The sequence below is a fragment of the Anomalospiza imberbis genome, chromosome 20, assembly GCF_031753505.1.
Source record: "Anomalospiza imberbis isolate Cuckoo-Finch-1a 21T00152 chromosome 20, ASM3175350v1, whole genome shotgun sequence".
Classification (NCBI taxonomy): domain Eukaryota; kingdom Metazoa; phylum Chordata; class Aves; order Passeriformes; family Viduidae; genus Anomalospiza; species Anomalospiza imberbis.
The window spans coordinates 3,920,386-3,947,710 of record NC_089700.1 but is presented as its reverse complement, the minus strand read 5'-3'; the positions used below and the strand labels follow the sequence as shown (position 1 = coordinate 3,947,710).

At 43.1% G+C, this 27,325-nt stretch overlaps 1 protein-coding gene across 2 annotated transcripts in view; it reads right to left on the bottom strand.

The window, feature by feature from the left end:
* ANKFY1 (ankyrin repeat and FYVE domain containing 1) overlaps window positions 1-23,817 on the bottom strand; it is a 31,774-nt gene extending 7,957 nt beyond the window's left edge. Inside the window, exons 1-18 of one of the 2 annotated variants that reach the window (XM_068210208.1) lie at window positions 23,670-23,817; window positions 18,828-19,020; window positions 17,220-17,338; window positions 14,743-14,878; window positions 13,170-13,293; window positions 11,836-11,985; window positions 11,183-11,348; window positions 8,900-9,104; window positions 8,091-8,159; window positions 7,163-7,362; window positions 6,649-6,746; window positions 6,038-6,263; window positions 5,118-5,216; window positions 4,601-4,754; window positions 3,521-3,689; window positions 2,217-2,335; window positions 1,717-1,873; window positions 565-765 (exon numbers count right to left, since the gene is read on the bottom strand). In XM_068210208.1, coding sequence (XP_068066309.1) covers window positions 565-765; window positions 1,717-1,873; window positions 2,217-2,335; window positions 3,521-3,689; window positions 4,601-4,754; window positions 5,118-5,216; window positions 6,038-6,263; window positions 6,649-6,746; window positions 7,163-7,362; window positions 8,091-8,159; window positions 8,900-9,104; window positions 11,183-11,348; window positions 11,836-11,985; window positions 13,170-13,293; window positions 14,743-14,878; window positions 17,220-17,338; window positions 18,828-19,020; window positions 23,670-23,679 — 2,595 coding nt within the window. In that variant the 5' untranslated portion in view covers window positions 23,680-23,817. Of the gene's footprint in view, window positions 1-564; window positions 766-1,716; window positions 1,874-2,216; window positions 2,336-3,520; window positions 3,690-4,600; window positions 4,755-5,117; window positions 5,217-6,037; window positions 6,264-6,648; window positions 6,747-7,162; window positions 7,363-8,090; window positions 8,160-8,899; window positions 9,105-11,182; window positions 11,349-11,835; window positions 11,986-13,169; window positions 13,294-14,742; window positions 14,879-17,219; window positions 17,339-18,827; window positions 19,021-23,176; window positions 23,514-23,669 lie in introns of those variants that run through there. The other variant, XM_068210207.1, reaches the window with a different exon arrangement.
* Between the last annotated feature and the right edge of the window lie 3,508 nt (window positions 23,818-27,325).

Genomic DNA, 27,325 nt, shown 5'->3' with positions numbered 1-27,325 from the left:
GTTAAAGCATATTTAAACTAGCTGTATTTGTAACCATGTTTTAGATACAATACAAGAGCTCGCTAAGAACTCAAATATTTGACTAGTAATTAAACTTACACAGGATAGGAAGAATCTCCTGAACAGCTGCCTGAAGTGTCACACCAGAAGCCTGAAGGTACAGTTGGAGGGTTTATAGTTCAGCAGGGCAGCATAGCATCTATTATTCAGTTATTTTAGGTCAGGTTTTCTGTTGTGGATATCTTTAGGAGAGCTGGGTAATGGATTATTTCTGTACTAGTCCAGCACAAGACAAGAGTGGAGTTAGAATTTTCTCCTTATACACATATATGCCTGTTTCTCAGTTTAGTATTGAGAAGACACTAACCCTTAATGCTCTTACTCACACATATCACATACACACCCTACAGTTTCCTAATAAATCCTGCTTAAGAGAACTGGCATCTGGCAAATGGATTGCATGTAAAGCCACAAAAGAATAAAACAGAACTGGCTTGTGGAACAGCTGTTACCACAAACTAGTGCAGTAACAAAACCAGCATGGTTTGAACTTTCACAGCTTACCTGTTCTGCAGCTCCTGGTTCCCTCTTCAAAATTGCTTCAGCTGCTTTATTGTTTTTATATGTCATAGCACAAGCAAAAGGAGTCATTCCTTGTCTGTCACGTACATTCAGCTTAATATCTGGATGTGAAATCATCAGCTGAATGATAACATTATGTTGGTTGCTAATGGCAACATGGATTGGAGTTCTTCCTTCTGCATCCTAGAAGGAAACCAGGAAGTTTATTATATATAGACTCAGCAGTACATAAATCCTTCTCTAAATCTGGAGGGTCAAGGAAACTTAGTAGTTTAGTCAGTCCTGTGACCTACCCAGCTTCCTTCAGCAAGGACACCAAACAGCTGCAGGGCAAGCTCAAACCCACAGTGTAAGAAAAGCAAATTGAGATTTGTTTCTCCCGAAAGCCTGACTTCAATCCTGTGCTATACAGCCTTTTAAACAGCTCACCATAACATCTCCTATTTAGTCAGACATTTTGGGGGCAGAGATTAGCATTCAAATTTACTAGCAAAGTCAGCTGAGATGTTTAAACATTTGTTTGCATCAAGCAGCAGTTTACAGCCAAGGCTGCTTTGTGACTGTGCTCTGTGATTCATTTTAATGTCACTTCCAACAGCATCAGGACCGGAAAAATGTTATCCATTCGTTTCTTTTGTTGTTATTTATAAAGCTTCTGTTTAAGGATTACTGTGTAATCAAAAATGAAGTGTAACTCATACTTACATCACCTCAGTTTACTCAATAACAGAAGACATTTCCCGAACATACTAACAAAGCAGGGTATTCTGGAGTTTTACACTGTAGCTGGTTTAATAATTAATTGCAGCTGTGCTCTTGCCTTTAATTCCCACTAGGGACAGGCTACATTCTATCCCACTGTTACCTGAGAAAACTAACATTGCAGTAAGTTTTCTGTATCATTTTCCTTCAGCATAGCTTCCTGAATTAACCACCACACCAGCAGAGAAGCACCAGGTGTGGAAAAAGGGACAGGAGAGAAAGCAGAGCTGCATCCAGTCATTGCACTGGCTCAGCGCTAACAGCAAGATTTTCTTTTCTCTATCACGCAAAATACACAGGTGAAAGTTTGTTTTCAGTACGTTGGAAGAAAAGAATCTACTTTTAAAAATTGTGCATGATTTGTCCACATACCTGAGCATTGACATTGGCACCAAACTCCAGAAGGCACTGGATCACCTCCTCCAGTCCCCAGCAGGCTGCCAAGTGCAGGGGAGTCTGTCCATCATGGGCTTCCTCTTCTCCTTCTCCATTCGGGCCTGGCTTTCTGGGACTATTCACATCACACCCACTACAACAAACACAGTGCAGTCAATTTATTATGTTTAATCCAGATTTAAACTGCTTCAGTAAAGGTCACAAAAAAGATTACAAGAGCTGACAGAGCAACTGCTGACACATTCTACAAAATCACAAGTTCCTGATTTTGGTTTGACTCTTGTCATCAAGAACATGATGCTATTATAGATAACAGAATGTGTCCTTAGGATTGGTCAGAATTTCTTAAGTGTCACCCACCCAGCAAAAGCCTAAGGAAGCACATAGTTGTTACTGATTTAAGAGAGCATTCAATTAATTTATGCCAGGGACAGCCCTACCTGCATGCTAGGTTTGTATTTTGGAAGGGGTCTGACCTGCGGATAAGGAAGCAAGCAATCTGTTCACTGTTCTCATCAATAGCTCTGTGGAGAAGGGTTTGTGAGCAGCCACTTGGTCCTGACCCCCAACACGTTGCATCACAGCCATGCCTAACCTGGAAAGAGAAGCCAAATAACACAATGAAGGGTTGTTTTTTTTTCCCAACAGGTTCCTACTATAGTCCCTGATCAATGTTTCTGGAACATTATCCCCTCGAGGTAAAACTTGAGATGCCTTCCTTGTCTATTCTTGTGACAGTCCCTGCATTTCAGGAAGCTACTCTAAAGTCTCCCAGACCAATACTTTATGTTTACTGCATAATCCTTAATTAGGTGGTATTTTTTAACAATTCAAATATTTGTCCATATACTTTGATAGATCTAAAGCAGGTTGGAGTAGTTACCTCACTTTCAGCAATGACAAGCACCTACAGTAAATCAAGCAGCATCAGCAGACGTTGCCTTTGAAGGTCTGGCCCATTTACCTGCTTTCTTAGACATTCAGCTAAACAGAGAGAGTTTTTTTCCAGGAACAGTATTGCTAATATTTGCATTCTTCAACTAGAGAACTACGTATTTGAGCAATGTGGCACTTGGGACTTGTTTTACTCCACTTGACAAACTATTGACAAGGTTTAAAGATGAGTAGTTAAGAGTGTTGACTCCATAAAAAAGAGTGTTGACCAGAGCAGTCAAGAACATTTACAAAACTTATTTCTCATGTCACTAGCAGAGTTTTTAAATAGCTGTCTCTAGCAGACAACTGGACAAAGCTTTCAAGTAACTTCCTTATGAAAAAGACACAAGGAGGTCTACTTGTGTCTCCTAGGAAATCTCCTGCTGTATCACCCATGCCTGAAAGTAAACAGTCTTTAAAGTAAATATAAGCCTTTAAAGGCCTTCTTGGCTCAGTTTTAAGATGCAATAGAAAGCAGCACATACACTAAAGCATAAAACGAGTTTTCAGTTTTATTCAGAAAGCTGATCATTACACAAGTTGTGTATGCTACAGACTGATCTAAGCAGATCTTTACTTCTTCCAAATCAAGAATCCAGACAGTAGAATATATATAGAATATATATTTTTATTTAAGTGGCTACAAGACATTTGGTTATGCAGACTATAGTATTTATAAGATTCCTGCAGTAAAGAGGAATTTCCGGTGAAGAAATGACCTCCAGAAATGAGTAATATTGGACTAGTCTGTTCTCTTCATGCATTGAGTTTGCTTTTGCTGATGAAGCCTCTTGCTGCTAGCAAGTTGAACGAAATTGAGACTAAAGCACACTGACAGTCTTACCAGAGTTGATGCGATGTCTTCCAGGTTGTTTTCCAAGGCGAGCCATAAGGGAGGATTTCCCTTCTCATCTGGCACAGACATGTCCGCTCCCCTGGTACAAATGGCATCCACCACGAGTGGGAGCTGGTTTTGGATGGCCAGCTGTAGGGCTGTCTGTCCATCCTGGGTCCTGCAGCAGGGACACTTCCAAGTGTTACAGATGCATTATAAAGTTCAGTGACAGCACTTTATTGGCAAAGCCAAAAATTCACTCCTCTCATATGTATTTTTGCTGTGGTAAGACCATCACAAACACACCACGTATTTCATCACAGCTCTCTAGTCTACCTTTCTTCTCCCCTTCACTTTCACCAAGTGATTGATTTCTACAGTTGGAAAAACAAGATAGTGTTCTTAGCTCAGAAACATTTAATTCCTTCAGTGCGGCCATTATTTGAACAGAGTTCCTTCTGAGCCAGCCTGCTGCCACAGATGCAAACAGCTTTGTCTTCAACGTGGCAACAATTCAAGCAACAGTCAAGTACCAACTGTTAAAAACTTGAAGTTAGAATAGAACAGCAGCATTAGGCAGTTTGTACTCATGACATTCATTACAGTACAGCTTGCCAAATTTAACAGATAGCCTGTCAGTCATGTAAGCAGACAAATGTTCTGTTAAGTCTAAAGTAAGTTGTCTAGGAGATACTGAGGAGGCAAGATTATCAGACTCCTGTTGCTGAATCTGTATCTAATTATTTTAGATGGTAGCAAACAGGCAGTTCTAACAAGCTGGCAAATGGATGAGACAATAGAAGTTCAGTGCCTCTAGGACTTTAGTCTACTACAGAGGAAGCTGTTTTACCTAGAATTAAGTGGCACCTCCTTCTGCAGCCTCAAGAGGAGGTACTGATGAATGGAGCTATACCTAGGTCCAAGTTAACACACGTAATCCCTCAGCCATAACTAGTGCCACAAAACAGTGCCAAACACATAACTAGGTGTAAACCACAATCTGAAACATCTCAAGCTGTTATACAAAGGCAGTCACCACCTGCTCCGAGATACATATACAGGCGAGAGTTGTATCAGTTAGGATCTTACCTGACATTTATATCTGCCTGATGCTCCAGCAGGAAGAGGGCACTCTTACTGTCCTGTCTCTGGATTGCCATGTGTAGGAGCGTCTGTCCGTCTGACATGGTGTCATTGATGGATGCCCCAGATCCAAGCAGCTGAGCTGCTATTGTGTGCATGCCTGAACAGATCAAGCTCATTAGTATTTTACCTTCCGTTCTATAAACGGACACACTGAGACTAATAGAACAAAGTTAACATGCACAGACAATATGATTACTAGTTTTCATCTGATATGAAAACTACCAGGCAGTTCACAGAGGAAGAATTCCACTAAAGTGCAAGTACAGTTCTGGGCAGAAGCTGTAGGACTAGAAATCTTTCACTATATGTGAACACTAATTTTAAAATATGAAGAACCATCTAAAGCTCTCCTTGACAACTCCTCCCCAGCAGCACAAGCCAGAACATGAACACACACCAGCTGTTTTATCTTTAAGAAAATCTTGTTCATATCATAGCTTCACATCCTGAAGGCACATACCTGTCCAAAGAGCCAACCCCAGCACAGTCTGGTCTCTCGAGTCCTTCAGACTAAAGTCAGGAATAATTTGCAAGTTGTTGGTAGCATGAAGAGCATTAGCTACAAGAAAGCATAAGGAATTAGGGCATTCTTGTATTTGACCTGCAGTCACACACTGAAAGCTGCAGCAGCAATGTCACATTTTGTGCTAGGCTGTTCCTTCAGCAGTCAGTTTGTAAGATCTGAGCAAAGTACCTTCAGCTTCCCTGATGTGACACTGCCTAGGATTCAGACCATATTGCCCCTCCTGACTGATCTTAATACATATACCAAGAAAAAAAATCAATTTTCTAGCTAAGAGGCTTAACCTGTTTTTATTTACCTGCGATGGGCAATATTTACCCCAGTTTACCCACTTCCTTCTAAATCCCAGTTATGGTAGAAGACAAAATTGGCCCTGCTTCAGCTGTCAAATTCCCTTCCTGTTGCTAGAAAGAAGCTGACTAGTAGCATTTAATGAACTCATCTGCTGGTATTTGAGCACTCAAGTCTCAACTCTGCTATAATACCAGCATTGCTCTGTATAAAGTCCTCTTACTAAGGAGTTGAGGGAGGCAGAAGTCTCACCACAGAAAAATGCCTTTATCCAAAATTGATTCCAGCATTCACCTGAAGAAAATCCTTTGAAGCTATCTCAGTTGTAATAGAACCCAAGACTTAACTGTTCAAGTCCATTATCTACAGGGGAGAATTTACAAAGTGACAAAATAATTTTCTTGTTTTAACAAGATTTGAGTTTAAGACTAGTTAGCCAGTCTTGTTAATTGCTATACTTAAACACTGTTTAGAGGAAGATATGCTTTCTTAGTAGTTTGTCAAAACAGCTTGGATGCCATCCTGACACAGCAATTCACTGCAGCATCAACAGTCTGGACACCTACCTTTTTGTTCTAGGATGACTGACACCACATCTGGGTGATTGTAAGCAATAGCCATGTGAAGGGGAGTTTGCAGATGAACATTCTCTGCTGATGGAGGAGCAGGTGCATCCTTCTGCCCAAGCACTGCTTCTGCTGTCTGGATGTTGGGATTGGCTCCTTGCTGCAGCAGTTCTGCTGTCAGGTTTGCTAGGCCATGCCTGCAGGCTGTGTGCAGTGGGGTTTCTCCCTTTAATAAACAAGGTGCTGGGTTAACAGCTTGAGACATGAAGAGAAGCAGCTTTTAAACTATTAAAACTACAAGAGCTAGTGTGAAGAGTTTCACTTCTAGTAGCTGAAGCTCCTTAGGAGTTCCAAACTACGTAAGTTAGCTTTTACTAAGGATTTTATTACACCAGGCACTGAGGTAAGTGCTAACAGAATGTTAGCAACTGGTGATTCTGCAAGAACAGTGCCACAAGAATGCAAGTGGTCACTAGTAAATACCTGAATATATGCAAATGTTCACAAAGTGCTCCATCTTGCTTTAAGCTATGCTTTAGCTATAAGATATCTCTGCTATCTTATTTTTGAAGAGAAGCAAGGAAACTTTCAGACTAAGTTTCTGCTTTTACCCATTTGTTTTGGTGGTTGACTTTTGCTCCATGAGTTGCTAGGAAGAGAGAAGCTGCCTCATTTCCTGCACCAGCTGCTCTCTGAAGCAAGCAGTTTCCTAAAGAAAAACCAAGAACACTGTTATTCCAACCACACTCTGATACTGACAAGTGTGCTAACACCTTCCCCACTACCTTACATTACACTTGGAAGTCAACAGGAAAACCCTTGGTACTAAGGTTACTAGTAGCCCCCTTCCAACTGTCACATGCACTTCCATTTAGTGATTACACATCTTGAAATTGTAAAGAGGGTATTAGAACCTGGCAATGAGTCCAGATTTTCTGTCACTTCCTGCAAGCCCATCTCAGCTTGTCAGTGCACTAGCTCTGGGTAGAGCAACTACCACCTAGCATTTATTATGGAGCAGTTGCTGCTGAAAGAAACCTCATGCAGCTCCTCCAAGTGCAGTCAGCATTAAGCAATTAACACACAAGCCTTCTGCCTACAATGAAATACAAACCTCCTGTTTACCTGTTACTGTGTCTGGAGCATCTGTATTGCTGCCTCGCTGGATCAACCTTGCTGCAAAACTGTTCTCATCAAATGAGGTTCCATTCACAACAGGGGCATCCTCAAAAGGGTTCACAGACTGATCAGACGATACAGTGATATACTGGACTGCAAGCCACAAAGCTGTGCTGCCTTCATGATCCTTCAGCTCCAAGTCTAGTCTAAAAATAAAAATTAGTGTCCCCCAATTTATACCTTAAAAAGTGGTTCCCCAACTCAGCTGAAGTTCCAAGTGTCTGAACAGCTGTACTAGTTCATCTCATACCTCTCTGACAACTTTTGCTTGCCAAGAAGCCTACTGTAGCTCCACTTATTTCAGAGAATTTGTGAATACTCTGAAACAAGCACAGCACCTTTTAGTGACTACTAGATTCAAGCACATTGCTCCTAGGGAAGTGTAGAATCCCTGGTAGATTTGGGCTCCCACTAAGTGTAACAAAGAGGCAAATTCCCTTGAGTAAACTGTGTATAAGAACTGCAAATTCAGCTGCAATGAAACTGAGTCAAATGAAGTCTTCTGCTTCACCACCCTAACAAGTCACCTCTAATCAGAACCCAAGTTGAACTCAAGAATATACTGAGATATTTCAAGAGTGTTATTACTCCTTTTAGCTCCACTACAAATCAATCTTCACCTCTGGAATTATTTCAGCCTCTTTGAAAAATACAGAGATGCAGTTCACTGCTTCTTTACAGTAGGGCAAAAACTTACATGGCTTCTGATATGGTTTTAGCATCTTCACCTATGCATAGCCTTTACACTTTTGCATCCCAAGTTATTACTAATCTTATTCTAAGGCAAAAAGGCACAGAAGAGTTGCTAAACCAGTTTTCACATCTTCACTGTACAAGGTAACCTTAGTGCATTTTACATTCATGTGAGACTTACTGCTTGCACTGCAGGAGCTGACTGAACACAGGCTCATTCCTGACCACAATGGACACATGTAATGGGGTCCTGTAATTGGAGCAAAGAACAGTTACAGCAGGAATAAGTGAGACACTTCAGACTTTGGCCCCAGTCACCAACATGCCCCTAGAGAACTACAGGCTTTCATCTCTGCTTAAAGGAGAAGGGCACAAGCACTTCTTAAAAGAAAGAGAAGTATAAACTTTTAGTGAACATGACTGCAATTAATTTGGTAGTAAGGAACTCATTAATGTAAGAGGTAACTTTAAAGGAAGAACCACAATAGCTTCACCTGTCAGAACGGTGCAGTTGATACATTCCATGTCTTCTATATTATTTTATGAACTTGCTTGCCAGCCAAACCTAGCCTGTGAAAAAGCTTACAGGCCCTACACTTCACATAAACACACAGCAGAAACTGGCATTTTTGAGAACATTTTGGTTTCCCTGACAGCTTCAGGTATACTATTTGTCATCTTAGTTAGCTTTTACCATTCAGTGATTCAATAAAGGCAATTTAACTGTTTGCCATGTGTTGTAACACTATCAACTCAGCCCAGCTTTCTGTAGCTGGGCTATGTTTAATTGGCCATGACAGGGTACCATTCAGCCAGCACAGCTTTCTACTGTGAGTGCTACCAACAGATCTCAAATTGGGTAAACGAATTCCTGCTTCCAGCATCAGCTGTAATTTGCTGAAAGACCTGAACAAGTTCTTAGGAGGTTGCATCTGATCACCACAGCATTGTCTGTCACACTGGCAGCACTTTACTTCCCCCAGTATTTACCTGCCTTTGCTGTCTTGCATGTTTGGATTGGCTCCTGCCTGCAGGAGGGACTGTGCAATCTGTGCCATCTCTGCCATGACATCTGGCGAGTGCTTCTTGGGGCTGTAGGATGCTACGAGGTGCAGAGGAGTCTCCTGCTCTCCCAGAGTAGCAGCATTCACACGGGCACCATTTTTAATGAGAAAGTTTGCAGCAAATTTATCTCCTTTTGTGAAACCAAACAAAGTTATTAATGGATACATGTAACCTATGTATTTTATACTCCAGGAAATGGGTACACATGACTTCACTCCATACCATACATTCATTCCAACACAAGTATCTGCTCCTAGAATGCCTCAGCAACAGGCAACTTCAACAATGCTTCACAGCAAAGTCAGGATTAAAATATTGCACAACAAGCCCTTGGAAAAGCTGTTTTGCCCACTGGTTACCTGTGACTCAAGTTCTCACACCAGCTTATTGTCTAGAGATACTGACTTTGCTCATTCCTCTATCAAGATAAATGCATTGTTGCTTTAATAAAACATTGGACAAACTGTGATACTAAACATATAAGTATTTTTTGAACAAAAGGTACTATTTCAAGGCACTAGTCAAAAGTTTCCAGTTCAAGTCAGTCTGTTGAGTCTTACTACATAAACAAGTAATAACACTGCCTTTGCTCTTGGAAATTCAGGCCCTCGTATACGTACAGGGTAAGGGCTGTGCATTCTGTAATGCAGTGCAGACCCACCATGCACAGCATTCCCAAGAACTCCTTCTTGAGAGCTTCTCAGGAGTCCAAACTTAGACCCACTTCGACACATGAAACCTTGAACTTGAAACAACAATGCAAAGAATAACTTCAGGAAAATACTAGCTGCCCTTCTAGCTTCAAAGGCTACTTTGCAAAGACATATTCACATTTTGCTTGGCCTGAATGCAAGACCGGAGAACAAAGAACAGTGTTTCAATCTATATTGCTGGATTATCTCTGCCAACAAAAACAAAAGTCCCATTTTCTGATTTCCGTATCAGACATTCCCCCACTTTTCAGTGATCATAAGTAGTAAGGATCATGTGGCAAGTGCAGACAATTTGCTTTAGCTCCATTTCCAGAACATGTGATTGTTAACTGTGGTTAATTCACTGAAGCTGTGGTTACTGAAAAGCAAGCGTTCATTCTCAGAGCTCTAGCTCAGACTGAAAGCAGACATTAGAACTAGAGACAAATGCCAGTATTAAGAATGAAGAGCAGCCTGCTGAAAATCCAGTGTTTTATAGGGCTGCAGCCATCACAGACTGACCTATGCCTGCATCTCCTACTCCTGCAGCTGAAGTCTCACACATAGGATCAGATGCCAGTATTACCCTGTTTAGACATGTAGGAGATTAATTCAAATATTGTGAGCTTAAAATACAGCTCCCAACTTCTTCCTTTACTTCTAGGGGTCCGAGACAGTTTGGTGCTAGAAATAAACTTTCTAGAACAGAGCTGCCAAAGACATTGCAGGAATAACGAGCAGCACAAGGTGGTGTTTGCTGCAGATTTTTACCACACGTTGACCACAGGCCAAGATGCTGCTGATCCAAAGCCTTCAGAGTACTGTGGCCATGGCAACCAGAACCTGCTGTGCTCCAATTCTCATAAGATGCATTTTCAACTCTAAGGTGGAGAACAGCTCAATATAATCATGTAGTTGTACTCAGACTCGACTCTGGTAACTGCACCAGAGCAGAAAATATTTAGGCTGGACAGAGGTAAATCCACTTGCTACTCATCTTTCAGTCAGATTTTCCTCTTCTGAAACTGCTGTGCAGTAGAGAAGACCCTTACTGTTAACCATATCTCAAAGAAGCATATGCTGCATTCAAGCCAAGTCTAGGAAAAGACTTCATCTTTGTGACCCTTATGTTGTGCTGCTCAATTCAACTATTTGTCAGAAAGAATACTGTCAAACTAGAACATTCTCAGTGTCTCCCTGTATTTCTTCTTTTAGCAGGCAATGTTATACTAGACTGCACCTGGATATCATACAACATAAGTTTCCCCAGCCACAGCAGATTGGCTCTCAGATCTCAAATAATAGTCTGTTTGCTTTTATGTCAAAAAAAAACCAAAAAACCAAAAAAACAAACAAACAAACAAACAAAAAAAGAAAATAGGACAAAGTTCATACTTCACTACAATTTTCTAACTGCAATGTCAACTACAACATGATACAGGAATAGACTTTGAAATATGTATTCCACGCTGGGAACAACTGGAAATTAACAAAGCTTCATATCCCATCTACTTACCTCTCTGGATGGCTTTATGGAGCAGACTCCAGCCTCTCTTGTCTGCCCTGTCTACGTTAGCCTTGTAGTTGACTAGTGTAGTTGCAATACTCTCCAATCTTTGGGCCAGGGCTAGATCCAGAGCAAGATCTCCATTGTGATCCAATTCATTGAGCTTCCCAGGAAGCTATAACACAAACACAGCCAACTGACATTAAAGGTACTTGAATAATTATTCCCTCCCCTTTGGTGGGGGACAATTTATTTGCTACTTGTTTGGAGTTTTCATCCAAGCAGAACAAACACCTGTTACTTCAGCTTTCAACAGAAAAGTTGTTCAAGGAAATTATTTTTACTGAACTATCATGAAGCAGGAAAGTTGTCTATTATAACCACCCAGCTTTAAATGGGCATAGCAATATCAGGTAATGGATTTTATTAGATATATTCAGTTGCATGCAAGATGTTTTAAGCATTATTAATCATTCTAAATTATGTCCTCGTGAAGCTACTCCTAGATTGATCTCCATTACAGACACAGAAGTAGCTGTGGCAATGCTAAACATGCAAATAAGAATTAGTGACAAAAACCACTAACAAGGTTCAGACTGGTACTTAGGAACTAATTATTTGAAACATCACATTCTAGATAGAGCAAGTCAGTCTCACTATACCTGAGAATCCATTTCAATAAGATACAAAAAGACTACATCTTCTCTCTCAACTTTAATGGCCTTATGCAAGGGATATTCTGTCTTTGACTTGAACATTTTATACAATAGCTGAGCACTCATGCTGCTGAAGTCTTCTTTACGCAAGTCATCCTAGGAGCAATTAAAAAAGAGAAGGGTAAGCAACACTCCTGCTTTACTTATGGACAAGGCACTGCACAATGTAATTCTGAAGTTCACAAAACAAGTTCAGTTAAAAGTTCAATTTTGATAACATTTTGGCAAGAACAATCCCAGATAGTCTTTTAAGATTAGGAAGAAACAATCAGGAAGTTTTAAATCTTTAATTTTAGTTTCAAGATCAGTTAGTGAAATTTTTATTCCTTTTTGTCTACAGACATGGAAAAGTAGTATTTTAATGTTACTATGGTGGATTAACATCTAGTCTTTAAAATAATCCTCTACTAACTTATTCTTAACACTGACAAAAAGTTCTACAACTATTGAAGACTGATTCATAAAATTATGAATAAAAGTAAACAGAAGCTTAGAAATATAAAGATCTTAGGTCTGAGCTAGTGCTCATTTGACTAAACAGAAGCAACTTCATTTCCAGGTAGAGGTAAGCATCAAAAGTTAGGAGTCAAGAAGAAAGTCAAGAGTTAAAACTGCTGACCCACAGGTTCACATATAATAATATTTTTATGTATTAACATATCAAAACATTTATCTCTGCCTTAGAATTAGCCAAGGAAAGAAACCTCCACATCTAGAGTATGCATTTTAGATTTAGAATAACCTAAAGCCCCCCTCAAGTCTACTGTTGACAAGTCTTATTTTAAAGGCTAATTCATTACTCAGTTAATCAAACATTCTTCAAAATAAGAGATCAGAGCCAAGTGAAACTTCCAAGCTGGTTGCAAGACTGGCTGCCTCTCTCTCTCCATTACAGAAGATAAACTGCCCTGGCTTCCATGAACTATTTTTAGAAGTAAAAGCAGGCCTGGGATTTGTGATCTGTATAGACAGAGACCAACTACAGATGAACATCTAAACACTTTGGAGGTCAGATTTGATAAACAACCCTCTTGTTTATTAGGAGACAGTCCCTTCTATCTTCCACATGTTTAGGAAACTAAGACACTTTGTGCAGTGAAGTATTTCCAATGAACAGAACAAGTTTTTGGGTAGAAGTGACTCCCCCCCACCAAGACATTCTCAAGATAATTGACCAACTAACAGAGGTCAGACAGTGTGGTAAGGTAAGCAAAATTCTACCACTGAGTTTCTAGAATGTGCAAACATTTCTCATCTTGCTTCCTTGTGCCAGGACTCACCCAGTGGCTAGCAATGATCTCAGCACAGTAGTTGAGGAGCGTGCTGGCACTGAGCTCCTCGGCAGTCTGATAGAAACGGATGCAGTTCCTGACGTTAACGAGTGACATCACTCCTTTTTCACATCTGTCAAAACAGAAAAGCCAGCGGTCAGTAATCAAAAAGCTTTAGTTACTCTTCCATGCTGTAACAGAGTCCTAAAACTCTTTTTCATAGATGCTGGTAGAATATGGCATGGACTTGCTTTACTAAAGGCTGAACTGCATAAACATACTTCCATCAGCAGCCCTAGAAGACACCTCCCCTAAGAGCAGACTTCTATCAGAATCCACCTAGCCAAGGTCCCATGATAACACCACACTGCAGGAGTCTGCAAGTAGAGATCCACCCCAGCTCTCCCAAGGGCACAAACTGCAGTTCATTCACTGCTGTGAAGTAGGGAAGATGTACTACAGTGATCACAAGTAGGGGTTGTTGAGGTTGGATATTAGGAAAAATGTCCCCACTGATAGGGTAGTCAGGCACTGGCACAGGCTGCCTGGGGCAGGGGTGGAGTCACCATCCCTGCAGGGATTTAACAGATGTGTAGATGTGGCACCTGGGGATATGGTTAATGATGGACTTGGTAGTGCTGGGCTGTTGGCCACTCTTAGTGGTCTTCTCCAGCCTAAACAATTCCATTATTCAATGATTCTATAGCTACAAAAACATCTCATAATTATGAATGGCATCCTACACATGGACCTGTCACTGGACTACTGTGACCAGACAACTGCTAAGTTCACAGTACAACATTAGGGCAGCTGTCAGGCTGGTACAAGGCATGAAGCAGTTTTAGCCTTGGCCTTACAGATTTCAACTTCTCTGGTCAGAACGCTTGACAGCAATTTAGTTGCTTCACATTGAAGCCATACAAATCACAGCTTATGAATGTCATGTACTGCTACAGACATCCCTTGGGCAAAGGATTGTTCTATCAAAGGGTGCTTTGACTAAATTGAAGGCTTTGAAGTTGTACAAAACTTGATGAGATTTCAATTCGTACATTCAGGCTTCTCACTAACTCTAAACTGTTTAGAAGACTCTAAAGAGTTCCAGATAACAATCTAACCCCTAGTGCCACAGTGTAATCATAGTCGCAGAATGGGAAAGCATCATACTGTTACATTAACCTTATGTCTGAAGAAAGGTTGCACAAGATACACAGAAGTTACAAACATTTCACCTGTGCCACTTTAACACTGCAAACTAATTGCCATGGATTCTTCCTAGCATTCTCTAACAATTCCCTTCTCGCAACTCTCCTGAACCTGATACCATCCTACTGATCTCCTCTCAACACCAGATTAGGGTTATTAGTTTGGCTGGGAGAAGAACTGAAAAGTAAACATAAAACTTATGAGAAGTCTCCTACATTTAAGTCTAGAGCAATGCTTCATTTCCCCTGATAAACTAAATGACATGCTGTATTATTAAAAGCTCAAGACTTGGAAAATCTATCCTATTGCCAGCAGCTATCATCTTATTTCTGTTCAAACAAGGTTTAAGAGTTCAAGTATATTTACCAAGACTCACCTTTCCCTAAGCAGCTGGAGCTGAAATTTATTAGCTAATTTCATGAGCTCTGTCAAGAAGATATCATCTTCTCTTAGCTCAAGTTCATCTGTGTAGATCCACCGCAGCATTGCCATGGTTACCTCTGGGTCAGCATCTGGTACAGGGAGCAACAGGATTAATAAAATACTTAAAAACAATCACCTATCCCAGTAGTTGCTATTCCTTTGACTTCTTAAAGTCACAGCTATCATAAAAAGAAAAAGATAGTTTTGTTTTGAAACTGTACTTTGTTCATAATGTCAAAACTGGCAAAATTGGTGAGAAGTTGAAAGGAGCAACAGTGCTGGCACCAAGCAGGAAAGCCTTCTTACACTGTGACACTGTGCAGAATGCAGGGAGCCCTGTAACATCTATCTGCTCCACCAATGTTGCATATTTAGGGGCCCTTACAAAGTCCTTGGTCCCTCACATATGGCCTAATGCACATCCACACCTGACAAGAACAAAGCCCCTTTTTAATTAACAGCATATGTTATGAACTGCTGCATTCCAACAAAGGTACTTACACCCTGTTACACTTTGGTAATAATTACAAAGCACTTCAAACTGCTGGTAGCCATTTCTAGGAGAAGTGCAAAAAAAGCCACTTTAAGAAGCTGGTTAGATTTCAGGTCTTTACAAGACTGATCACAAACTGATGTTTTTACACAGTGGTAAAAACAGAACATCGCACCATGGGACACTACACAAGCCCAGTGGCCAAGGACCTTTGTCACTCACTCACAATTAAAATGACAATCCATCTTACAAGGATGTGGATAAGAAAAACTTCAGAAGATCAGATCAACTACAACAGAAATACCATTCATTAAAAAAATTAACCTTAGTCCAATGAGCTGTTTTGTTCTTTAAAAAAACATTTTGAATTAAAAACCTTAAAGACACCAAAATACCCATCCTAAAACATCTTCTTTAGATGGAGGGTTGGCCCAGATTATTTGCAGAGTAGTAGAAGTACTTGGCATGCAGACTGCCTCTAAGGAATCACAAGGTTTTAGTAAGTATTTTTTGCCAAACTCAAAGCAATCAGAAAGCCTCCTTGAGATGTACTATCAGCTCTGCCTTGGCAGAGGTAAGAGAGCATTTTCTCCCTCTCAATAAGAGAACATGTGTTCATCTCTTTGTACTCTTTTAAAGATTAGAAAATTCTACAGATTACATGAACTCTAAAAGTGCTCAATCTCAAATGCTGCCTGCATTCTGAAGATAAGATTCAGGCAATCTTAGCTTGCAAATTCTTATGAAAACCCCTTAAGAAAACAATCTGCAGGGAACAGCTTGTATCTCGCTCCAGCTACTTCATAAGCTAATCCTTGTGTCATTTATCAATTTTTTTAAAAAATCAATAATGCAATTTTACAGTGGAAAGTATCATTTACTAGAACACATTTAAGCAGTGCTTGCATTGTTAAACATGTAAGACTGCAGTTACATTTGAGATTCTCAGACTAGCTTAGATGTGGAGCTAAAAATGCTTTGGACTGCCACCTGTAACGACACTACAATTAACATAAGAGCTTTTTAGTAATATTTTTTTGTTAGCACAGCACTCAGTTTCAAAACTCCTTGGCATCTGTTTTCTTGTGGCTGCAGAAAGATCCACCAATCGTGTTGCAAGGAAGCCCATGCTGTCCCATAAAACCAGCTTGCTGTGACTCGCTGCTTTCCAGAATGTCTGCACTTGGAATTCACTATAAAATTAGTGCAGAATGTGAAGCCAATGCTTAATATTCAACATGCCAGTCAGCAAGCCTGCTTAACTTTCTACCTGGTTTTATTGCTCATAAATTAATTGTATAAGGTTCTCCTACACTGTTAAGTACAGAAAAGCCTTTTGAAAGGTTCAAGCTGCAGAAGCACTGCCCAGTGTAAGTACATGCAAGAAACAGCTACAACAGAACAAAACGCTCATGAAGAAGATGGTCTGTTAGAAAACTTCTCTTCCTCACCTGTTCTACAAAGGTATTAAAGTGCCAAAGCAAACAATTTCAATAATACATCAGTACTTGCATTCACTTCCCACACACACTATGTTAACAAGCAGCAAGGTATTTCCATGACACGCTTCAGAGAAATTATGCACACTACCTCAAAAAGCCCTGTCCTTCCTCAAAAAGGAAGAAGTCAAGCTCCTCCATATAGATTTGTTTTTCATTATGTTTAGTTGACTCTAGAAAAGACAAACAGGCCACCAATCTCAACCCCTGTTTGTTAAAGAGAAAGAAGGCAGGTTATTGATTTAACTACCACTAGCACCCAGTTCACAAATTCACTACCAACTCTTCAGAGAGAGAGCTCAGTAATCAACAGATTAAGCATCACTTTTAGTGGACAGCAGGAGACTGAAAGGCACTTAAGTAACCTACTCCCAACAGGCCCTTTCACAAGTCACCCTAAAGACAACTGAGGCATCACATTACTCAGCAGTGACTGACCTGACAGATCCAGCTCCTCTGTTGAGGCAAGGTTGGCAAGACTCCATGTATCGCTGCGTGCCGCCAAGACAAATTTGTGAGCACAGATGTGCTTGTCCCCAACCTTTATCTTCAGGTCACTGAGAGGAGAAGAAAGCACAAACATGTATTATGCAGACTTCTCCTGCACGTAGGTATGTATAGATTCAGCATCTCCACAGTATCTGTGTCTGGGTATCCACATTCAGGTTCAAGTTGTTTGAGACATTAAAACACAATTGGTTAAGTAGAACATGTTGTCAAATGACAATCTGTATTTTTCTAGGCAGAAATGCAATGAGTCATTCATATTTCAAGTGCTTGGTTGGGTTTGTTTTTTCAAACCATTTCAGAATAAACAGCAAGAGAATTATTGTAGAAGTTAGGAAAAGCCAACAATCTTGAAGTTAAATATTTATGTCACAGTGTCCATACTAATACTGTCAGCTGAGCAGCAATGCTTTCAGGCAAGACCAGCAAGAGAACAATGCTGTTTGACAGTAGTCTGAGTGCAAGGCAGAATCCCCAGTTCCCAGGAGACCAGCTGTCAAGAACACCCATTTCAACCTGACCCTTTATACCAGGTTATCCCCTTGCCCTGCTCATTTTGAAATCCCATGGCTTGCAAATGTTCTGACTGTGTAGGTGTGCTTTCCAGACTATTTTCCAAATCAAAGCACTGCTATAAACTACAGCACAACACAGAGATGTTACTTAATGAAACCTGCACTGGGACCCGCTACCTTTCTCATTCTGTGATATGAAGGCCCTTTTAGACAACTATTCAATGCCTTTAAAGCTAAGAAGCTGAACAGAAATAAAGTGCTCCAACTCTTCTGACATATACTACCTGACAAATCTTTTACCCACCAGGCTACACTAAGTTATTGCAGGCACAGAGCCTTTTCTCAGGGAGGCTCACGAAGAGATGCTGGTGCAAGAAAATTTTAACTAAGATAGATTTTCCCTTACATGACTAAACTCCTTTACTATACTGGCATTGCTTTCAGTAACAGCCAAGAAATTGATAAATATCATAGTAGTCTCAGAACTTAATCAGCGCAGGAATCTAGAATATGGAAGGGACCCTTAGTGTGCCTATGGAAAAGAAACTATTAACCATAATTTTGTGCTGAGATTCAAAAATACAGTGTATCACTAAGTCACATATATCACTAATACAACCAGACAAGTGAAATTATTCAGGCATCTTCACACACAACAGGAATACAGAACTGAAAATGTTTTAGGACTAAGCCTTTCAAGAAAGTAACAGTTTTTCCAGACACGTCGTGCAAATAATCTATCAACTAAGCATGGTTCAGTTCAAAACTTCTCTTCAAAGTGAGCTTTGCTGCTGACAGTGATCATGGTTAGCTTTCTCTGAACTTGTCTAAGAGACAAACTTCTGCTTAGAGATCTCAATTCAAGAACTGGATTCAGTATGCCACAACCTTAGCATGCTCTTCCATCTACAACTCTATTCACAACTGGCAGCAAAGAATTTTCCTTGTCTAAGACCAGGACTTAGTGCAGTCAATAAAACCAAAGGTTCCTGTAATTCCCCTTTCCCAGAGGGGGATTCCTTACCTGTACTGCTCCTGCTGGTAGAGTTCAGCTACAATGGCGAGAAGCCGACTGATGAAGGTGTCGCTGGCATTGTCCTGGTTGGCCTCGACAGCCAGAAGGTTGCATCTCCTTTCTGTATCAACAAGTTTCTTCTGCAGCTTCACATACTCCTGGCGGAGGAGCATCAGGTGCTTTTCCAGCTTGGCCACCTCCTCTGCAAGGCACACAGTTTTACTACAAGGTTGAGAAATGCACTCCTCTGTTTGACATCTGAAGGTAACTTCACCCTCAGATTGCACACACTGTTTAATTACAACACTCCAAGGAGAGTCTCTCCCCTTCCAAATACCTGAGCATCTCACCCCCAGTATTAAACCTTCTATTTTGTATCATTTTCACGAACACATTGGAAAATCATAACACAGTGATAAAAGCCACCTAGAAAGAAAGTTCTGAATTCTGTTTGGTCAGGAATGCTGTAAAGTTCCGAAAGCCACGGGAGTCCCAATTTCTGTGGGAATTATGGTGGGGCAGAGGACTAAGTCTTTGGTTCTTACCCATGTTTTTCAGCCTAGTTAAGATGCTTTTTGACTTTTCAGCTGATGCTTAAACCACAAGTGAGCATTAGAACAGATGCTAAAACACCATATCTGCCTCAGAGTATTTAACTGACCTGTTTAGAACTCCTCAACCTGTCAGCTAAGAAACTCCCCAAAAAATGGCCAGAGTGGAAAATAGATTGTCCCCAGAATCTATGTGCTAAAGGCCAGTCAAAAATATATAAAACTACTTTCTGCTGGCACACTTCTCCATTGGAGGCACTCCACTGGTAAGACATAACAAACAGAGTCAAGTCCATATTGGCTATTTCAGTTCAGGATCAGTAAAGCAACAGCACATGGGAATCTGATCCTTGAACAGGTATTTTCCACCACACTTAACTGGTCACTCTACAACATGCTGGGGTGAATCAACCCAGGCCACCTCTATGAAAAACCTCTACACTTCACTGCTGGAAGGAAACACCTGTACAGGTATTTAAAACCAATCCAACATATGAGTGCTTAGTTATGGATTAGTTGCAAAAACTGCATGTTTGCTATTAATCACAGTGCTTCACTATCTTCCCCCTATCATTAAGTTGATTTTTCAAGTAAGGCCAAATCCCAAACCAGTCCAAAAATAAGAGGGGGCAGGGAGGATACATTAGGACACTAACCAGTGATTTTAGGTGGGAAAGTTCCTACAAGATTACTCCCTACTAGCCAGGAATACATATTTCAACGACTTTTCCAAAATATTTACTAAATGTCACTAGTACAAACAATGAGAAACTGAGCTCTGTTGATCAGTATTTTCTTCTTGCTCCTGTAGAAAAGTTCAACAGCGCAGCTGACCTTGGCCTTGCTCTGACACAGGTCCCCAGGGCAGAGCATCAGTCTCTGGCTCTGCTGCAGACAGAACACCTTGTTTAGCCTGTCCTCTACAGACCCTGCAGCAAATGCTTCTTCATAACTCTCTTAACTAAACAACTGTTGTAATGGATAAACAAAAGGCAACATATCCCATTTTAGTTTTCAGTTAATACTACATAAGCAGGCTTGGCAGGCACTTCCTTCAACAGCCTTTTTGTTAGCTTCATCCTTCAAAATTTCAGAGATACCATCTCCTTTGGTATGGTATGAGAAACTTTCTCTTTCTACTGAAATATACTCTGATTTCAGAACTGTGCCATCAGCACCACACCAAGCCTCAAGGAGGGTTTGAAATCCTGCTGTGGTCAGTCTTCCTATGTGAAGATGAATGCAGTTTTTGTGTTCCCAGAACTAGAAGGACATGTTCCTTGAGCAACTACTCCTTCCTCATTTCTCCATAATGATAGTGTTGGGGCACAAAGCAAGTCCTACCGTTAGAGCTGGGAGGGCAGGAGTCTGACAGAAGCCCAGAGTAAAAGACACTGAGAACTGCACCAAAACTTAGTGTATGAACAGCACCACTGTTTATCCAGTAAGATTTTTAGATGGCATACAAATTCAAATGCTAGGAATAAGAAGCTGCCTAGTGAAGCTCATTGCATGCACCACCTTACAGAAATACTGCATCTTCCAGTCAAACCATGGGAGTGCAAAGGTGGGAATAAAGAATCTGTACCATGCTAAATACCAATCAGTACCATTTTACCAAAGTCAGCTGACTAGCGCCAAATTAGCCTGAAATCACTAGGATACAATGCAGAACTACCTTAAACCCTCAAACAGCAGTGCATGACCAACAATCCAGCTTGTTACTGCTGATTTCAGGGCAATCCCAGACAATCCCTACTAGCAGTGAAAGTACCTCAAAGAACCAAAGCTTTGAGAACTCTTGTTTTCAGACTGACATCATATGCTTCCTGCAAACTCAGTGAGAAGGGCTGACAGGTATTTACTTACTGCACCAATTACAAGAATTGTAAAATAAACAGTTTCTCTTATTCTACATGACAACCTGCATACATGTGTAGTAGCTACACTTGAGGACAGTATTTAATCTTACAGCACATTTCAAATGCACATTCAAGAGTTCTCAATGTCCAGTTAATCAACATTTACAGCACAAGAGCAAAGGCTCACTTTTCCCTATAAATTGCTCACTTAAAGAGTGCACAAATAAAAAGCACAACTACTGCAGGCACACACACACTTAATGATGGTCCTTTCCTCAAGACACTGAAAGGACAGGCTTAGTCGGATACCAGTAAGCCTCTGGCTAAACAGCAATCCCAATGCCTCAGTGAGGAGGATGCCTCTTCTTCTGAGCCACAGTCCAGCTAAAAAAGAGCAGCTTTTGTTAACAGCTTTCTGGCAGACTGATCAGGAACTCATGAACTGGCAGAAGTTTATATTCCATATTAAAGACTTTGAAGGGGATTTCAGGAAAGGCTACTGTAACTTTTAAATAGGAGAATGCACAGAAGTCCTAGGTAGCAGATAGCTGAATCAAGAAGGGAGGCAAAAGGCAATGAGGAGACAGCACATATCAAAAATTAGAGGCAGGCTCTAGTGGAACCCATCACACAGCCTATTCCACCCACCAAAAGCACTCCCAGAAGCCATACATTCAAACTTTGTTTCTTTACAAAGTGGACCTGAGTGAAATATTTCAAAAAACCAAATTACTTCCTTACCCCCTCCACTGCTCCACGCTCTGACCCTTATCTCCCCAAGGATGTACAAGTCACTGCTTTCTTGTTCCTCCTCGCTTTTGCATACTTTTGATCTTTACCAGCCCAAAGCTCTACAGCTACTGCTTCTTTATACTCAAGCATTAATCCAACAATTCTTACCCATGCCTGCCTGTAAACCTCTGGTATTAGCAGTACAGAACCCAGAAATTACAAACTAAAATGTTCAATCTGCAGGTAGCAATTGCAACAAATCTGATGCAGAATTTTTCTAGACAGAGGAAACACTTCCTTATGAGAAAAAGCACTTGGCTTCTGAGCTAATAATTTGACAAGCTCCCTTCCTTAATAGGCTTTCACTTTTCAGCTGACTCAACTGTAGCTCTTAACTAGAAAAGTGTGGCTGCAGGTAGGTACCTCGTTTGCAGGGACAAAATGAGACCCTCTTCCAACACATCCTCAGGAATGAGATGGGTGACAACTCCAGCTTGTTATTCCAGCTCACACACGATCATTCGTTGGTCATGGGCTTTTTTCAGCCAAAAGATCAGAGAATTACTTAAGGCAGGGAAGAATCTCTGAGAAGTACAGATTGTCTGAAATAGGGCTTGCTTGTATCAGCTGCAGGTTAATTCTGCAAAGGAGGACCCCGAGCCAGAGCCTCACATCCTTGAGGGTCTCTTTGGGGAAAGTTTCACTACTTGAAGCCAACTTGGACATCTAAAGCTCTCCAGAACTGGGTCACCAAGGCTTAAAGCAAGCACAAGAGGCTGGTCAGCTAAATATGAAGCAGTGGTATTTCAGCACACAAGAAGTTAGGCTTTCCTCTAAGGACTTATCAAACCAGCTTGACTATAGCATCCTCTCAGCTGATGCACGCCAGTCCAGCAGCATCTGCTCCATCTTAGTCAATATTCTACAAGTGTTCTAAAACTTCACCACTGTCCAAGAGCTGCACTTCAAGAGTTGAAGGCTCTGCTTTCACGTTTGCAACTTCATTTCCTTTGTAACTTGGAGCATTGTAGCTCCGTTTGCACACTCCGTTTCCTCCAAGTAAAAGAGGAAGCTTGTCTTGCAGAAACGAGTAGAACTGTGAAAACCCAAGCGGTTTTTTTTTTCAAATCCCATAAGGTTAAATGAATTTGAATGGCGCGATTGCCAGTCTTCAAGCAGAACAGCAGCACTCCAGGAGCTCTGCAAACCTCACCTGAGCCTGACAAAAGGACTCCGGCACGAGTGACCGGGAGGCTGCAGCACAGGCAGCCCGCCCTGCACCGGGGAAAGCCGCCGCCCGCGGCGCCTGGGGCAGGGCACGGCGGGATGAGAGCCCGGACGGCCCCGGGATGAGCCCCACGAGCCGGGCAGGAGCCCCCTGCGGCCCCGCCTGACCCACCGCCTGCGGGCTGGGGTCGCGGGACGTCCTGGCCGGCTCCCACCGCCCACCGCCACCCCAAGCGCCCACCTGAGAGGCAAAGCCGCCCGCGCCGGGCCGGCCCCGCCCGGGGGTGCCCGCCCGCGGCCCCCGCCATCTCCCGCTCACCTCGGGGGCGGCCCGCCCCACCCGCCGCGGGCGGGGCCGAGCCCGTCCCGCACGGGAGAGCGGCGGGAGCCTCACACGGCGGTGCCCCGGGAGCGGCGGAGCCCCCGGCTGCCGCGGTCCCCGGCCCCGCCCGGCCCCTCACCCGGGCTCCCCCCCTCACCTTCCGCCATGTTGGCTCCGGCGCCGCAGCTCTCGCGAGAGCCGCCGCCCGCCCCAGCGCCAGAGCGGGGCCGTCTCGCGAGAGCAGCGCAACAGCGCCGCCACTGGCCGCGCCGCTGGGACGGACCCGCTCGCTCCGAGCTAGCCCGCCTTCTCCCGAGCTAGCCCGCCTTCTCCCGAGCTAGCCCGCCTTCTCCCGCGTTAGCCCGCCTTCTCCCGAGCTAGCCCGCCTTCTCCCGCGTTAGCCCGCCTTCTCCCGAGCTAGCCCGCCTTCTCCCGCGTTAGCCCGCCTTCTCCCGAGCTAGCCCGCCTTCTCCCGAGCTAGCCCGCCTTCTCCCGCGTTAGCCCGCCTTCTCCCGAGCTAGCCCGCCTTCTCCCGCGTTAGCCCGCCTTCTCCCGAGCTAGCCCGCCTTCTCCCGCGTTAGCCCGCCTTCTCCCGAGCTAGCCCGCCTTCTCCCGCGTTAGCCCGCCTTCTCCCGAGCTAGCCCGCCTTCTCCCGCGTTAGCCCGCCTTCTCCCGAGCTAGCCCGCCTTCTCCCGCGTTAGCCCGCCTTCTCCCGAGCTAGCCCGCCTTCTCCCGCGTTAGCCCGCCTTCTCCCGAGCTAGCCCGCCTTCTCCCGAGCTAGCCCGCCTTCTCCCGCTCTCCCCGCCCCTCCGCCGGCACCGGCAGCCGGTTTGCGGCACAGCAGCCCCGGCGGGAGGCAGTGTACGGCCGGGGGGAGCCGCCCCGGGGTGCGCTCCCCAAGTGGAGGAGGCGCCCGGTGATCCCGGCCGGAGCGCTGGGCTGCCGGGGAACAGCGAGGCGGCGACTGGCACGGCTGGGGAACGCTGGAAAAAACCGCCCAGCGCCGGGAGAAAGGCAGCCGTGCATCGCCGCCGCTCACCTGCCCCCGGAGCGCCGTCCCGAGCCCGGAAAGCGCCTTCTGCCCGGCCAGTGCCCGCACGGCCGCAGGAGCCACGGCGGGGGTTCGGCCATGCGGGCTCCTGCCCACTTCTTTCCTGCTTTTCCTGCAGAGCCAACAGTCGTGGGCACTGAACGTGTGTCCCCTGCACACTGGATTGGTGCCCGCTGGGTGAATGGTTGCAAGTAGACAGGCAGTGACCAAGTACCAATAACAGGATCATTTTCCCAGCCACGTGTACAACACAGCTCGGCTGTTGTTGTTGTTCATCATCGCTCCCGCTCAGACAAAACTGAAATGCCAAATACTCGATGCTGGTCCAAGAGCAAATTTGTTGCTTGCTTTGAGGAGCAGCTTTCAGTTAAACGTTTGAAGACGTTATGCACAGTATTGTTTTACAGACGTAATTTTTTCTGGACTCCAGCATGAAGTGACCTTTGAAAAGTTGCTCTACATCATATTTATTTTGGTGTTGGATAAAACAGCAAATCCAGAGCTGGGCCCAGGAGGGCCACAGACTGTAGTTTTCTAGACATACCATGAGACAACCTGTCTCATTTTGCACAGCTTGATGACAGCTGTGTATAGCAAATTACCCCACTGCTCATGGTGCTGCTATTGATCCTCTTGAGGAACTGAGAGGAAGCAAGTTATTGCTCCCTGATCAGATTTAGTTTAATTTCACAGTAACAACAGGGATCAGATTTCAAACCACTGCTATGTTTTTCATCATGGGAATTGTAATCTCCTCTGGGGATTTGCCTGGGCAGGAAGCTGTAGTATGACAGTGTCTCTAAACCCCAACCAGCTTCTGATTTGGTTTAGATTCACTCACGCTGCTTCTGAAGGGACTCATGTTGCTGAGCTGCGTGCAGTGATGGCACTGCACCAAGAGCAGGGCACCAGATGGTACAGACGCAGTAGAGTCCACCCCACATCGGCCTACCAAAGCCCAAAATACATTTCTATTCAGTTCAGAATTCATGTGCTCTGCTTATTGATCATTTAGTTCCAATAAGCGTTTTCAGGCATTTGCAGCAGAAGGAATTTTAGAGTGATAGTTGACAGTCCTTCTGAGTTTTAGGGATCTTCTCTGGTGCAGCATGGAGAAATAGAAAAAAGGAATGAAGATGGCCACGCTACTTAGACATTCATTAGTATTTGATGCTTTCCCCCCAGTGATGCAGTGATATCTGTAATGCAGGGCAAAATGTCGTGTTGGGGCAAAAATTAGCTCAAACCCCCAGCCAGGTTAACAAACCCCTGGAGAACCTACAGTGATAACTGAGCAGTCTGCAGGAACCAAACCAGATACAAAGTCTTGCTACAAGAAAAACTGAGGAATGCTGGTTCACTTCCTTGTTCACCAAGAATCCTCATACTACATGCCAATCCTGCAGCTCCTCAGTGGTGTTCCCATCTGGTTTTATCACTAACAGCTTTCCACCAGTGCCCCTTTGAGTGTGGGGCAGGAACAAAGAGCCAACTGTGATCACAGAAGAGTGAAATAGGCCATTTCCTTGCCTGCCAGAGGCTTCCTACAACCTGGACACTTGGCACCAGACCCTGAGCTGCCTCTTTCAGTCAGTCACTGGGCATTAGCCGTACCTGCAGCCTGTGGATCTTAGCAGTATCCCACAGTAACGCTCCTCCCTGGGTTGTATCTGGGTCAGGTGGGATCACAAACCATCTGGGTAAGCCAAATATATATTTGAAATGAGCAGTGCTGTGAAATTCACAGTTCTTCCATACCATTGAAGCAAGACAAACACTTCCAGGCCTACCCCCTAAAGAACAAACAAGCAGCAATTCTGGAGAGCATAGACATAAAGCTTTGAACCATTTTGTGGATTTACAGGTGAGTCTGCGGTGAACCGTGTGTGGTACTCTGGAAGACAGAACAGACACCTTGCTGAAAGCAGCAAATGCCTGGAATTGCCTCAGTTCTAGATACACTGTGGAAATTGAAAAGGAAGGGTCAGCCTGTGGGGGAGTAAGTCCACTGGTAGGTTTAATAAGATCAGCTTTTTTTTCCAGACTTTCTTTAATGGAAAGAATGACACCATGCCACCGAAATTCTGCACAGACCCAACTTTAAGTTGAAAAGGGTAGTCAGCTGGTGGGAAAGAAACCTACTGTGAAGACCTTTCAGACAAGTGCTCCAACAGGAACTCAAATCAGCTGTGGTGGCTGGGGCATTAAGTACTGCACCTGCCTGGCTGCAGTAGCAGCCTAGCCACCTAAAAGCAAATTTAACTAATGATTTCACAAAAAAATTCATTTCCAAATATGTAAATATAGATATCAAACATACCCATTTATCTAAAGCACCCATAGGAGGAAGTAGCACCTTTCCCTGTAAGTCTTCTTACACTTTTTGTCCCCAAGGGCTGCCTTGCCTCTAATAACTGTCACCTCCTTCCACCCCAGCCCCCCTCACAACACCTTCAATATGTGCCTTTCACCATATGCATGTTGCACAGCAACATAAAATGACTTCCAGCCAGCAAATTAAGACTGAAGGCTTCTTAAAACCTGACTCAGACACTGGAACTCTTGATTTATTAGTGGGTTATGCTGTACTGTGGAAAGAGTTGAGTAGTTTCAAGGTCTTCTATAAAGTTTCTTTAGTCAAAGGCTTGACAACTGTTGTGAGTAGATACTCAGATTAGTATTTGCTCACTAGAGGGCCGAAGATGGTTACAGTAGGGATAAAGGAGTGTGTCTTGTTTGCTCTTTCATTACTCAAGATGAAG